We start from the raw sequence: 12,820 nt of genomic DNA, 5'->3' as shown, positions 1-12,820 counted from the left end.
GGGTGTGTAGTCACAGAGGGGTCAGAGCGCCCATGCTGACCCCTGACCACTGCTGGCTATGATAGAAAGGTGTCAGGATACACAGGACATGGCAGCTCGCTGTGTATGGGGGGTGTAGTCACAGAGGGGTCAGAGCGCCCATGCTGACCCCTGACCACTGCTGGCTATGATAGAAAGGTGTCAGGACACACAGGACATGGCAGCTCGCTGTGTATGGGGGGGTGTAGTCACAGAGGGGTCAGAGCACCCATGCTGACCCCTGACCACTGCTGGCTATGATAGAAAGGTGTCAGGACACACAGGACATGGCAGCTCGCTGTGTATGGGGAGTGTAGTCACAGAGAGGTCAGAGCACCCATGCTGACCCCTGACCACTGCTGGCTATGATAGAAAGGTGTCAGGACACACAGGACATGGCAGCTCGCTGTGTATGGGGGGTGTAGTCACAGAGGGGTCAGAGTGCCCATGCTGACCCCTGATGGAAGTGCTTACAATGGACATGATTTGGGCTGTATATTATAATGTGTTATTATAGTCAGTCCTGCAGTTGATGTTTCTAGAGGGGGACAGCGCCATCTAGTGCACAGAAGTTATCAGATGTACGTGTAGGAGACGTAGTATTGTGCTAGTTACTCCTTGTGGCCTTCTCTACCACCCAGCTTTTCCAGGCTCAAACCTACCTGTGTACTGAGACTATCGAGCAGAGCACTCATCACAAATAACCGAAAAATGGGAGGCGGAGGTGTAAAACAAAGGGGGACGATATGTTTATTTCTATACAAGTCTTGGTCGCTCATAGAGGGTCCGGTGGGGGTGGCTCTGCTCTGTGATTGGAGGAGAGGAGGTTCTGGACATGGTTCTCCTACAAGAATAAAGAAAAAAATAATAATAATTAAAGGGGAACTCCACTTTCATACACAGCAGTGTCCACTGTTAATGATCACAGCATGGGCAGAGGTAACACGGCTCCGTTGAGATAACTACAACACCCAGCATGCACAGTCTCTATATCCTGCAGCCACATGGTGTCAAAGGTTCCTGTAACATATACAAGTACAGCGCCATCCGGTGTCAGAGCTGTAGTATGCTCCTCACATCGAGGAACAGCAGAGGGATCTTGTTACAATCTCTCTATATGATGTATAAGAGGAGGGGGATCCTATTACATGACGTCCATCCCATGTATAAAGCATATGCTTTGGCACAAGGGTGAATGATCATATTACAGTCTCTCCATGTTGTGATAGGGAGGAAGAATTATTTTCCGATCCTTCCAGGAGGAGGGGCTCTCGCAGACTTTCCATTGATGATTAACGAGAGGAGGAAGAGAGCAGGTTACAGTCTCTCCATGAATATTGTGGGAAGGCAGAATAAGGGGGGAAGCATCTAATAGATAAAGTGGGAGGAACATAAGATGATGGAGAGACAATAACATGCTCTCTCTTCAATAGTTAGCGGGTGGGATAAAACATATCTTCAGGATAAAGGGAGAGACTGTAACATGATCCCTCCTCTCATTACAGAATCGCTGGAAAGACCATAACATGACCCTACTCCTCCCCCTAGTATCATAAAGTGGGGGGAATGTAACTCTCATGCTGTGAGGGGGAGCATGTTACAGCATTTCTGTGAAGCTGTATGATACGTTTTATCTCACTCTCTTACACTCGTACTGTAAAACGGTAGAAGAGGGAGCATATTACAAACTCTCCAAGCACAATTATTATTCCTCCCACTCTCCGTTAAATTCTCATGCTGAGAGATCATGTTACAGACTTTCCCTCAAATGAAAGAAGAGCAGAATCATCACACACTTTATCCCATCCTCTAACACTTGGCTTATGAGAGGGGAAACGTGGGATCATGTTACAGTCTCTCCATGCATGCTGTGGTAAGGTAAAGTAATAATAATATTTTACCTATGAGAGGGAGTGAGGGATCATGTTACAGTCTCTCCATGCATGCTGTGGTAAGGTAAAGTAATAATATTTTACCTATGAGAGGGAGTGAGGGATCATGTTACAGTCTCTCCATGCATGCTGTGGTAAGGTAAAGTAATAATAATATTTTACCCATGAGAGGGAGTGAGGGATCATGTTACAGTCTCTCCATGCATGCTGTGGTAAGGTAAAGTAATAATAATATTTTACCTATGAGAGGGAGTGAGGGATCATGTTACAGTCTCTCCATGCATGCTGTCGTAAGGGAATTATATAGTAATATTTTACCCATGAGAGGGAGTGAGGGATCATCTTACAGTCCTAATTCCCTGCGTATACCAGCTCAGATAAAGGATCATCTTACAGTCTCTCCATGCATGCTGTGGTAAGGGAATGATATAATAATATTTTACCCACAAGAGGGAGTGAGGGAGCATGTTACAGTCTCTCCATGCATGCTGAGGTAAGGTAAAGTAATAATAATATTTTACCTATGAGAGGGAGTGAGGGATCATGTTACAGTCTCTCCATGCATGCTGTGGTAAGGTAAAGTAATAATAATATTTTACCCATGAGAGGGAGTGAGGGATCATGTTACAGTCTCTCCATGCATGCTGTGGTAAGGTAAAGTAATAATAATATTTTACCCATGAGAGGGAGTGAGGGATCATGTTACAGTCTCTCCATGCATGCTGTGGTAAGGTAAAGTAATAATAATATTTTACCTATGAGAGGGAGTGAGGGATCATGTTACAGTCTCTCCATGCATGCTGTCGTAAGGGAATTATATAGTAATATATTACCCATGAGAGGGAGTGAGGGATCATCTTACAGTCCTAATTCCCTGCGTATACCAGCTCAGATAAAGGATCATCTTACAGTCTCTCCATGCATGCTGTGGTAAGGGAATGATATAATAATATTTTTCCCACGAGAGGGAGTGAGGGAGCATGTTACAGTCTCTCCATGCATGCTGAGGTAAGGTAAAGTAATAATAATATTTTACCTATGAGAGGGAGTGAGGGATCATGTTACAGTCTCTCCATGCATGCTGTGGTAAGGTAAAGTAATAATAATATTTTACCTATGAGAGGAAGTGAGGGATCATGTTACAGTCTCTCCATGCATGCTGTCGTAAGGGAATTATATAGTAATATTTTACCCATGAGAGGGAGTGAGGGATCATCTTACAGTCCTAATTACCTGCGTATACCAGCTCAGATAAAGGATCATCTTACAGTCTCTCCATGCATGCTGTGGTAAGGGAATGATATAATAATAATAATTTACCCATGAGAGGGAGTGAGGGAGCATGTTACAGTCTCTCCATGCATGCTGTGGTAAGGGAATGATATAATAATATTTTACCCACCAGAGGGAGTGAGGGATCATGTTACAGTCTCTCCATGCATGCTGTGGTAAGGTAAAGTGATAATAATATTTTACCCATGAAAGGAAGTGAGGGATCATGTTACAGTCTCTCCATGCATGCTGTAGTAAGGGAATAATATAATATTTCACCCACTCTGTGAATAGCCCCCTGCGTACACCACCACTATGACAGTTCAGATAAAGGATCATCTTACAGTCTCTCCCTCCCTGTATGTACCACAAGTACTCACTTCATTACGTCTGTAAACTCCAAGCTTAAACCGGCAGCAAACGATATCCACAAAAAACTCGGCCAGTCCGTGGATCATCCCTAAAATGGTAAGAGGTATCGCAAGCTATAGTATCAACAAATCCAGGCAAGATTTTAAAAAAAACTAAACCCTCCAAAGGAAGTAACTTACCTGTGGTGGTGAATATTCCCCCTATAATCCCGCAGAGCCGCACCAGGAACTTCCAGAGCGGCATGTGGTCCTCTGTCACCGTCACCATCAGAGAGCTGATGTCATACTTCATGAATATCCCCGACACGCCGTGGCTGCCGGTGGCGTGGTTGATCACGCGCTCCTGTAACGGGATAACGGAGACTGAGCGGGGAGGGGTTTATTACAAGTCAGCTATGATGTCATCGGTGATGGATCTTACCCTCTCCGTCACAGAGAACTGGTGCGTGTCCCCGTACACCTTGTGCGTGTTCAGTTTGGTGGGGACGATGGTGATAAAATACTGATACATCTGGTTACCTGCCGAAAGAGAGGGGGGGGGGGACAAGAAAACACGAGACCTCAGGGGGGGGATACGAAGCTGCAGTCTACACATAGAGGAGGCTACGGACTCCCGATACCCCATAGCATTAGATGGGCACAGTGGGGGCAGATAGCAGCTGGCGGGGGGCACTTACTTTCCTGGGCTATTTTTTCCATTCCATCCAAGGGGTTAATGATCCCCGGCAGAACTTCTCCAAAGGACAAGTGATCGATGCGATGAGAGAAATTATAACCTAGAAAAGTTACATAAAACAGATTTTTGCACTGAATCTGTACCAGGGAAATCTGGGTGACACCCTGTATGGCCACAGCTTATACTGGAAACGAGGCAAAACTAACACAAAAAGCGAGATCTAAGCCGATTTTCTGAACATATACTCACTGTCATGGCTGACGAGAGCGGCCAAATGTGCGTGACCTCTGGGATGTGGAATAGCTCTAATAGAAGAAAATATAACAGAATAAGTATATGCGAACATAAATGTGACCACTAGGGGGAGCACTCAACATGCAGATTTATACAGGTTCATAATAACTATATGAATTATTATACAATGAGCGCCCCCCAGTGGTGACTAACAGACCGTGTTATAACATGTAGCTATATTATACTGCAGAGCTGCACTCACTATTCTGCTGCTGGTGCATTCACTGTGTACATACATGACATTACTTATCCTGTACTGATCCTGAGTTACATCCTGTATTATACCCCAGAGCTGCACTCACTATTCTGCTGCTGGTGCAGTCACTGTGTACATACATGACATTACTTATCCTGTACTGATCCTGAGTTACATCCTGTATTATACCCCAGAGCTGCACTCACTATTCTGCTGCTGGTGCAGTCACTGTGTACATACATGACATTACTTATCCTGTACTGATCCTGAGTTACATCCTGTATTATACCCCAGAGCTGCACTCACTATTCTGCTGCTGGTGCAGTCACTGTGTACATACATGACATTACTTATCCTGTACTGATCCTGAGTTACATCCTGTATTATACTCCAGAGCTGCACTCACTATTCTGCTGCTGGTGCAGTCACTGTGTACATACATGACATTATTTATCCTGTACTGATCCTGAGTTACATCCTGTATTATACCCCAGAGCTGCACTCACTATTCTGCTGCTGGTACAGTCACTGTGTACATACATGACATTACTTATCCTGTACTGATCCTGAGTTACATCCTATATTATACCCCAGAGCTGCACTCACTATTCTGCTGCTGGTGCAGTCACTGTGTACATACATGACATTACTTATCCTGTACTGATCCTGAGTTACATCCTGTATTATACCCCAGAGCTGCACTCACTATTCTGCTGCTGGTGCAGTCACTGTGTACATACATGACATTACTTATCCTGTACTGATCCTGAGTTACATCCTGTATTATACCCCAGAGCGGCACTCACTATTCTGCTGCTGGTGCAGTCACTGTGTACATACATGACATTACTTATCCTGTACTGATCCTGAGTTACATCCTGTATTATACCCCAGAGCTGCACTCACTATTCTGCTGCTGGTGCAGTCACTGTGTACATACATGACATTACTTATCCTGTACTGATCCTGAGTTACATCCTGTATTATACTCCAGAGCTGCACTCACTATTCTGCTGCTGGTGCAGTCACTGTACATACATGACATTACTTATCCTGTACTGATCCTGAGTTACATCCTGTATTATACCCCAGAGCGGCACTCACTATTCTGCTGCTGGTGCAGTCACTGTGTACATACATGACATTACTTATCCTGTACTGATCCTGAGTTACATCCTGTATTATACTCCAGAGCTGCACTCACTATTCTGCTGCTGGTGCAGTCACTGTGTACATACATGACATTATTTATCCTGTACTGATCCTGAGTTACATCCTGTATTATACCCCAGAGCTGCACTCACTATTCTGCTGCTGGTACAGTCACTGTGTACATACATGACATTACTTATCCTGTACTGATCCTGAGTTACATCCTATATTATACCCCAGAGCTGCACTCACTATTCTGCTGCTGGTGCAGTCACTGTGTACATACATGACATTACTTATCCTGTACTGATCCTGAGTTACATCCTGTATTATACCCCAGAGCTGCACTCACTATTCTGCTGCTGGTGCAGTCACTGTGTACATACATGACATTACTTATCCTGTACTGATCCTGAGTTACATCCTGTATTATACCCCAGAGCGGCACTCACTATTCTGCTGCTGGTGCAGTCACTGTGTACATACATGACATTACTTATCCTGTACTGATCCTGAGTTACATCCTGTATTATACTCCAGAGCTGCACTCACTATTCTGCTGCTGGTGCAGTCACTGTACATACATGACATTACTTATCCTGTACTGATCCTGAGTTACATCCTGTATTATACCCCAGAGCTGCACTCACTATTCTGCTGCTGGTGCAGTCACTGTGTACATACATGACATTACTTATCCTGTACTGATCCTGAGTTACATCCTGTATTATACCCCAGAGCGGCACTCACTATTCTGCTGCTGGTGCAGTCACTGTGTACATACATGACATTACTTATCCTGTACTGATCCTGAGTTACATCCTGTATTATACTCCAGAGCTGCACTCACTATTCTGCTGCTGGTGCAGTCACTGTACATACATGACATTACTTATCCTGTACTGATCCTGAGTTACATCCTGTATTATACCCCAGAGCTGCTCTCACTATTCTGCTGCTGGTGCAGTCACTGTGTACATACATGACATTACTTATCCTGTACTGATCCTGAGTTACATCCTGTATTATACTCCAGAGCTGCACTCACTATTCTGCTGCTGGTGTAGTCACTGTGTACATACATGACATTACTTATCCTGTACTGATCCTGAGTTACATCCTGTATTATACTCCAGAGCTGCACTCACTATTCTGCTGCTGGTGCAGTCACTGTGTACATACATGACATTACTTATCCTGTACTGATCCTGAGTTACATCCTGTATTATACTCCAGAGCTGCACTCACTATTCTGCTGCTGGTGCAGTCACTGTGTACATACATGACATTACTTATCCTGTACTGATCCTGAGTTACATCCTGTATTATACCCCAGAGCTGCACTCACTATTCTGCTACTGGTGCAGTCACTGTGTACATACATGACATTACTTATCCTGTACTGATCCTGAGTTACATCCTGTATTATACCCCAGAGCTGCACTCACTATTCTGCTGCTGGTGCAGTCACTGTGTACATACATGACATTACTTATCCTGTACTGATCCTGAGTTACATCCTGTATTATACTCCAGAGCTGCACTCACTATTCTGCTGCTGGTGCAGTCACTGTGTACATACATGACATTACTTATCCTGTACTGATCCTGAGTTACATCCTGTATTATACCCCAGAGCTGCACTCACTATTCTGCTACTGGTGCAGTCACTGTGTACATACATGACATTACTTATCCTGTACTGATCCTGAGTTACATCCTGTATTATACCCCAGAGCTGCACTCACTATTCTGCTGCTGGTGCAGTCACTGTGTACATACATGACATTACTTATCCTGTACTGATCCTGAGTTACATCCTGTATTATACCCCAGAGCTGCACTCACTATTCTGCTGCTGGTGCAGTCACTGTGTACATACATGACATTACTTATCCTGTACTGATCCTGAGTTACATCCTGTATTATACTCCAGAGCTGCACTCACTATTCTGCTGCTGGTGCAGTCACTGTGTACATACATGACATTACTTATCCTGTACTGATCCTGAGTTACATCCTGTATTATACACCAGAGCTGCACTCACTATTCTGCTGCTGGTGCAGTCACTGTGTACATACATGACATTACTTATCCTGTACTGATCCTGAGTTACATCCTGTATTATACCCCAGAGCTGCACTCACTATTCTGCTACTGGTGCAGTCACTGTGTACATACATGACATTACTTATCCTGTACTGATCCTGAGTTACATCCTGTATTATACCCCAGAGCTGCACTCACTATTCTGCTGCTGGTGCAGTCACTGTGTACATACATGACATTACTTATCCTGTACTGATCCTGAGTTACATCCTGTATTATACCCCAGAGCTGCACTCACTATTCAGCTTATGTTCTATGCTGGTTACATACTTGCCCACGGTGATGTGGAAGTTTCCCGCCACTTTGTTGATATCTAGGTGGCCGTGGATGCGGCAGGCGCTGGGCGGCTCGGTAGGAGAATCTTCCCTACAGACAAGACGTTAGAGATTATACATAACTGCTCCGATCCTCAGGTAAGTGTCCATTAGTTACATGGCCGGCACTTACCTGGGGGGCAGGGCAGTGAAGGAGCTCCTCATGGCGCTCTTGAACAGCAGGTCCTGCAGTGACGCCTCCTCCTGCAGGCGGCTCTGGATCTGCTGCAGCATCCTGCAATACAAGGCAATGATGAGACACGAGCTGGAGGACCCCGCAGCAGCCCCCGCAGCAGCCCCGGTATCTCACCTCTGCCACTGCCTCTGCTGAGGAGACAAGTCGAATGTAACCTGGAAGACAGAAGGAAAAGCACCAGTCACGGGGGATGGTAACTACCGCTAGGCATGCTGGGAGTTGTAGTTTTGTAACGCTTTTGCTCACCGGCTCATACACCAGCCCCTCGGCGGACGTCACCATGGTCTCCGCCAGATCCAGGACATCGGCTCCGACATCTGCAGGAGAGACAAGAGGTCAGGAGCCGTCACGGGGTGGAGCACAGAGACACTGCCCCCTGCTGGCCCGGAGGATACTCACACTGACACCTCATGGCCACCGTGATGTCGATGTTCAGACGCAACTTACTGGAATATAAAGCAACAAAAACAGTAAAAACTAAGAAAAAAAACAACAACAAGGAGAAGTCATCGTGTCCTTCTGGCTGCGCGGATTACTACTCTATGGTTACATCTACTGTATTGTGCTGCCCCCTGCTGTCTGACCCCCGCCATTACACTTCATGTGTCCTGCACAGGCCTGATACAATGTATCCTGACACATTCCAGCCGTTGTCATGACTCCCCCGGGCTTTTTGCTCAATACTTTTTACCGTCTCCATTCTCAGGATTACACATCATTTACGGACATCTATGATTGGGTTTCTTTGCCAGTGTGGATCGGATCGGATGGTACTGACAGGGAGAGATAGATGTGACCACAGATAATTACCTGGTGAAGTCTCTGTCCACCTCGTAGTCGTATCTCATCCACGTGTCGCGATACACCAGGAACTCCAGGATAGTGAGGATCGCCATGATGGAGAACGCCAGCAGAGACACTACAAAGAGATCAGGGTGACAGCTATGTGGTGGCAAGCAAGGCATGCTGGGAGATGTCAGCTCTGAAGCCTCCAGTGTCCTGCACATGACATCCCGCACCTACCTGTCCCTCTACTCGCCGACGTCTCCACGTAGCTGTCAGGCACCTTGGGGAAGGCATCCAGCTCCTTCACCAGACTCAGGGTCTTCCTGCGGCTCAGCCGCCTCATCCTCAACCTGCAGGAGGGGCCAACAAGAGACACATGAAGCGGGGCCCGGCGGCATAGAGGTAGCGGGGCCCGGCGGCATAGAGGTAGCGGGGCCCGGCGGCATAGAGGTAGCGGGGCCCGGCGGCATAGAGGTAGCGGGGCCCGGCGGCATAGAGGTAGCGGGGCCCGGCGGCATAGAGGTAGCGGGGCCCGGCGGCATAGAGGTAGCGGGGCCCGGCGGCATAGAGGTAGCGGGGCCCGGCGGCATAGAGGTAGCGGGGCCCGGCGGCATAGAGGTAGCGGGGCCCGGCGGCATAGAGGTAGCGGGGCCCGGCGGCATAGAGGTAGCGGGGCCCGGCGGCATAGAGGTAGCGGGGCCCGGCGGCATAGAGGTAGCGGGGCCCGGCGGCATAGAGGTAGCGGGGCCCGGCGGCATAGAGGTAGCGGGGCCCGGCGGCATAGAGGTAGCGGGGCCCGGCGGCATAGAGGTAGCGGGGCCCGGCGGCATAGAGGTAGCGGGGCCCGGCGGCATAGAGGTAGCGGGGCCCGGCGGCATAGAGGTAGCGGGGCCCGGCGGCATAGAGGTAGCGGGGCCCGGCGGCATAGAGGTAGCGGGGCCCGGCGGCATAGAGGTAGCGGGGCCCGGCGGGCTGCGGGCACAGAGGCAGCGGGGCTCATCAGCTTGTGGCAAAGATGTAGTGTGCTGTACTGATATGGTTTGGCTAAGTGCAGATGTAGCAGCGATGGTTCTACGCCGATTGATGTAGTGTCGGTGCGGTACAGATGTAGCAGTGTCGGTTCTGCGCTAATTGATGTAGTGTGGGTGCGGTACAGATGTAGCAGTGTCAGTGCTGATTCATGTAATGTCGGGGCGGTACAAATGTAGCTGCATCGGTTCTGTGCTGCGTGATGTAGTGTAGGTGCGGTACAGATGTAGTAGTGTCGGTGCGGTACAGATGTAGTAGTGTCGGTGCGGTACAGATGTAGTAGTGTCGGTGCGGTACAGATGTAGTAGTGTCGGTGCGGTACAGATGTAGTAGTGTCGGTGCGGTACAGATGTAGTAGTGTCGGTGCGGTACAGATGTAGTAGTGTCGGTGCGGTACAGATGTAGCAGCGAAGGTCCTGTGCTGATTGATGTAGTGTAGGTGCGGTACAGATGTAGCAGTGTCGGTGCAGTACAAATGTAGCTGCATCGGTTCTGTGCTGCGTGATGTAGTGTAGGTGCGGTACAGATGTAGCAGTGTCGGTGCGGTACAGATGTAGCAGTGTCGGTGCGGTACAGATGTAGCAGTGTCGGTGCGGTACAGATGTAGCAGTGTCGGTGCGGTACAGATGTAGCAGTGTCGGTGCGGTACAGATGTAGCAGTGTCGGTGCGGTACAGATGTAGCAGTGTCGGTGCGGTACAGATGTAGCAGTGTCGGTGCGGTACAGATGTAGCAGCGATGGTTCTGCGCTGATAGATGTAGTGTCGGTGCAGTACAGATGTAGCAGTGTCGGTTCTGCGCTGATAGATGTAGTGTAGGTGCAGTACAGATGTAGCAGTGTCGGTTCTGCGCTGATAGATGTAGCAGTGTCGGTTCTGCGCTGATAGATGTAGTGTAGGTGCGGTACAGATGTAGCAGTGTCGGTTCTGCGCTGATAGATATAGTGTAGGTGCACGCGCAGTATCACAGCCTCAGCACAGTTATGTCCATACACACAGCATTACATGCACCCTCACCCATCTTTCCCTGCCCCCTGAACGGTAACCCTGCAGCAGCTCAGTGCACCCTACAGGAGGCAGCACACACGTCTCCTGTCTCACAGCTGGCGTCCCCTGCAGTATACACCTACAGCTGCACTCACCGGCTCCTGGGGCCCCAGCCCGGATCTAGGTGACAGAGAAGCCAGCACTAGTGTCCTGGATCATCACTAGAACAACTGGTCGGCCGTCACTTCCGCCTCGTCAGCGCTGGCTGAATCTTATTGTCTCTGAGTCGGAGCCATTTTACGATAGCCCTCCTCATAGACAAGACATCGGCCGGGACTACAAGAAAATGGCGGCCGCGCGGATTTAGTTTTCAACACTAAGCAACCTGGGCGGGCAGTTGACGTCATGTGACTTTTGTAGGAAAGACGATTGGTGGAGCCAATTATTCATGATGCGCCATGATTGATAAGGGCAAAGCTTTATGTGTATCTTTGTAATGTGTCAGGTTTAGGCGGGAATGTGACTGTATGGATCCAAGATATGAGAAGCTGAGGTAAAAGATGTCTTCCTCAGTGAGTGTAGTGACTCACAGGCAATAACTTAATTACCTTTGCCCTCTTGTGGCAGTTACGTGGTGCTGCAGGGTCACTTACTGACTACAGGTAGGTGAACCTTCCCCGCTGCATAGTAACCAACATTCAGAAGAGAAAGTCTCTGCAGATAATGGCCTAGCGGATAGTGACCTGAGGTTGGGATCAGGCCTGTAATGTGTATTGGAAGACGGGTCGGATCGTGCAAGAGTCTTTCCCTCGATGACTTGAGGGATTCGCTTGATTCAAGGTCCAGTTGGATGATGGAAGGTGGTAAAGATCTGTTTCCACCCCACAAGGAGCTTGGCTTCTCACTTTCGGTAGTTGACCTTGATTCTTGAAGCTTTGTTTAATGGCTCAAAGGTCTTGGCTGGTCACCCAAAACTTGTTGAAGCCAAAGATGGGCCTGGGCCTACTCGATATTCTGTTTGTGATACGGTAAACCTGCTAAATACAGCCCGATAGACTCTGTGAAGAGTTACCCAGAGCCTTTGACATGCAGAGAACCTTCATATATGGCACAAGGCCTAAGGGAAGGCCTCTCCGTGATCCGCTGTATGTCCAGCATTACCTTATTGTGTGATCGGGGTCTACATTTAAGGAGGCCTTTTATTGAGCAAATTATAAGTTTATTTCTTAAGTTTCAAGGCATGAGTGTTATGTAGCAGCCAGCCACAAGTGGAAAGCCCTGGACGACAAGTGCAACCTGCAGAGGCGTACAGAGACATGTTAGGTGAAGCACATACAAACTTTAATGGGTTTCCATGTGGTTGAGGCACCTAAGTTAGCAAGGTTATTGCTTGCAGGTCTAGACAGGTGTAGTCAATGAAAAGTGTCAATCACTTTCCCACTCGACAGTCTAGTCCTAGCGTGATCCTGCTAACCTAGGGCTGGGTTCATATCCTGTGTTTGGTATATGCTGAGAGTACCCATTGACAT

General features: G+C 48.0%; 1 protein-coding gene across 2 annotated transcripts; it reads right to left on the bottom strand.

Annotated features, from left to right (window-relative positions):
- Positions 1-743: 743 nt before the first annotated feature.
- Positions 744-11,596, bottom strand: ERGIC2 (ERGIC and golgi 2). Of its 2 annotated transcripts, none has more exons than XM_072144996.1 (14): positions 11,447-11,596; positions 9,515-9,627; positions 9,302-9,410; positions 8,891-8,937; positions 8,738-8,808; positions 8,606-8,646; positions 8,429-8,530; positions 8,252-8,347; positions 4,479-4,534; positions 4,231-4,329; positions 3,975-4,072; positions 3,734-3,896; positions 3,563-3,642; positions 744-862 (listed from the first exon to the last, which is right to left on the bottom strand). In XM_072144996.1, the coding sequence occupies exons 2-14, from the start codon at positions 9,618-9,620 to the stop codon at positions 794-796; spliced, it is 1,137 nt and encodes a 378-aa protein (XP_072001097.1). In that variant the 5' UTR covers positions 9,621-9,627; positions 11,447-11,596; the 3' UTR covers positions 744-793. The 2 variants fall into 2 exon arrangements, with proteins under 2 accessions (XP_072001097.1, XP_072001096.1); XM_072144995.1 differs by lacking the exon at positions 744-862 and adding an exon at positions 3,102-3,194.
- Positions 11,597-12,820: the final 1,224 nt, after the last annotated feature.

This window comes from Engystomops pustulosus, chromosome 4 (assembly GCF_040894005.1).
Source record: "Engystomops pustulosus chromosome 4, aEngPut4.maternal, whole genome shotgun sequence".
In the NCBI taxonomy this organism is placed as follows: Eukaryota; Metazoa; Chordata; class Amphibia; order Anura; family Leptodactylidae; genus Engystomops; species Engystomops pustulosus.
The sequence above is the reverse complement of the archived record's forward strand: the minus strand, read 5'-3'. Positions and strand labels throughout refer to the sequence as shown.

Excerpts from the sequence above, each read along its gene's own strand:
- ERGIC2 (XM_072144995.1), bottom strand. The coding sequence starts at position 9,620 with ATGAGGCGGCTGAGCCGCAGGAAGACCCTGAGTCTGGTGAAGGAGCTG. Across the intron at positions 4,330-4,478 it reads CGCTCTCGTCAGCCATGACA|GTTATAATTTCTCTCATCGC; the intron begins GTGAGTATATGT and ends TAACTTTTCTAG. Across the intron at positions 3,643-3,733 it reads GGGAATATTCACCACCACAG|GGATGATCCACGGACTGGCC; the intron begins GTAAGTTACTTC and ends TTACCATTTTAG.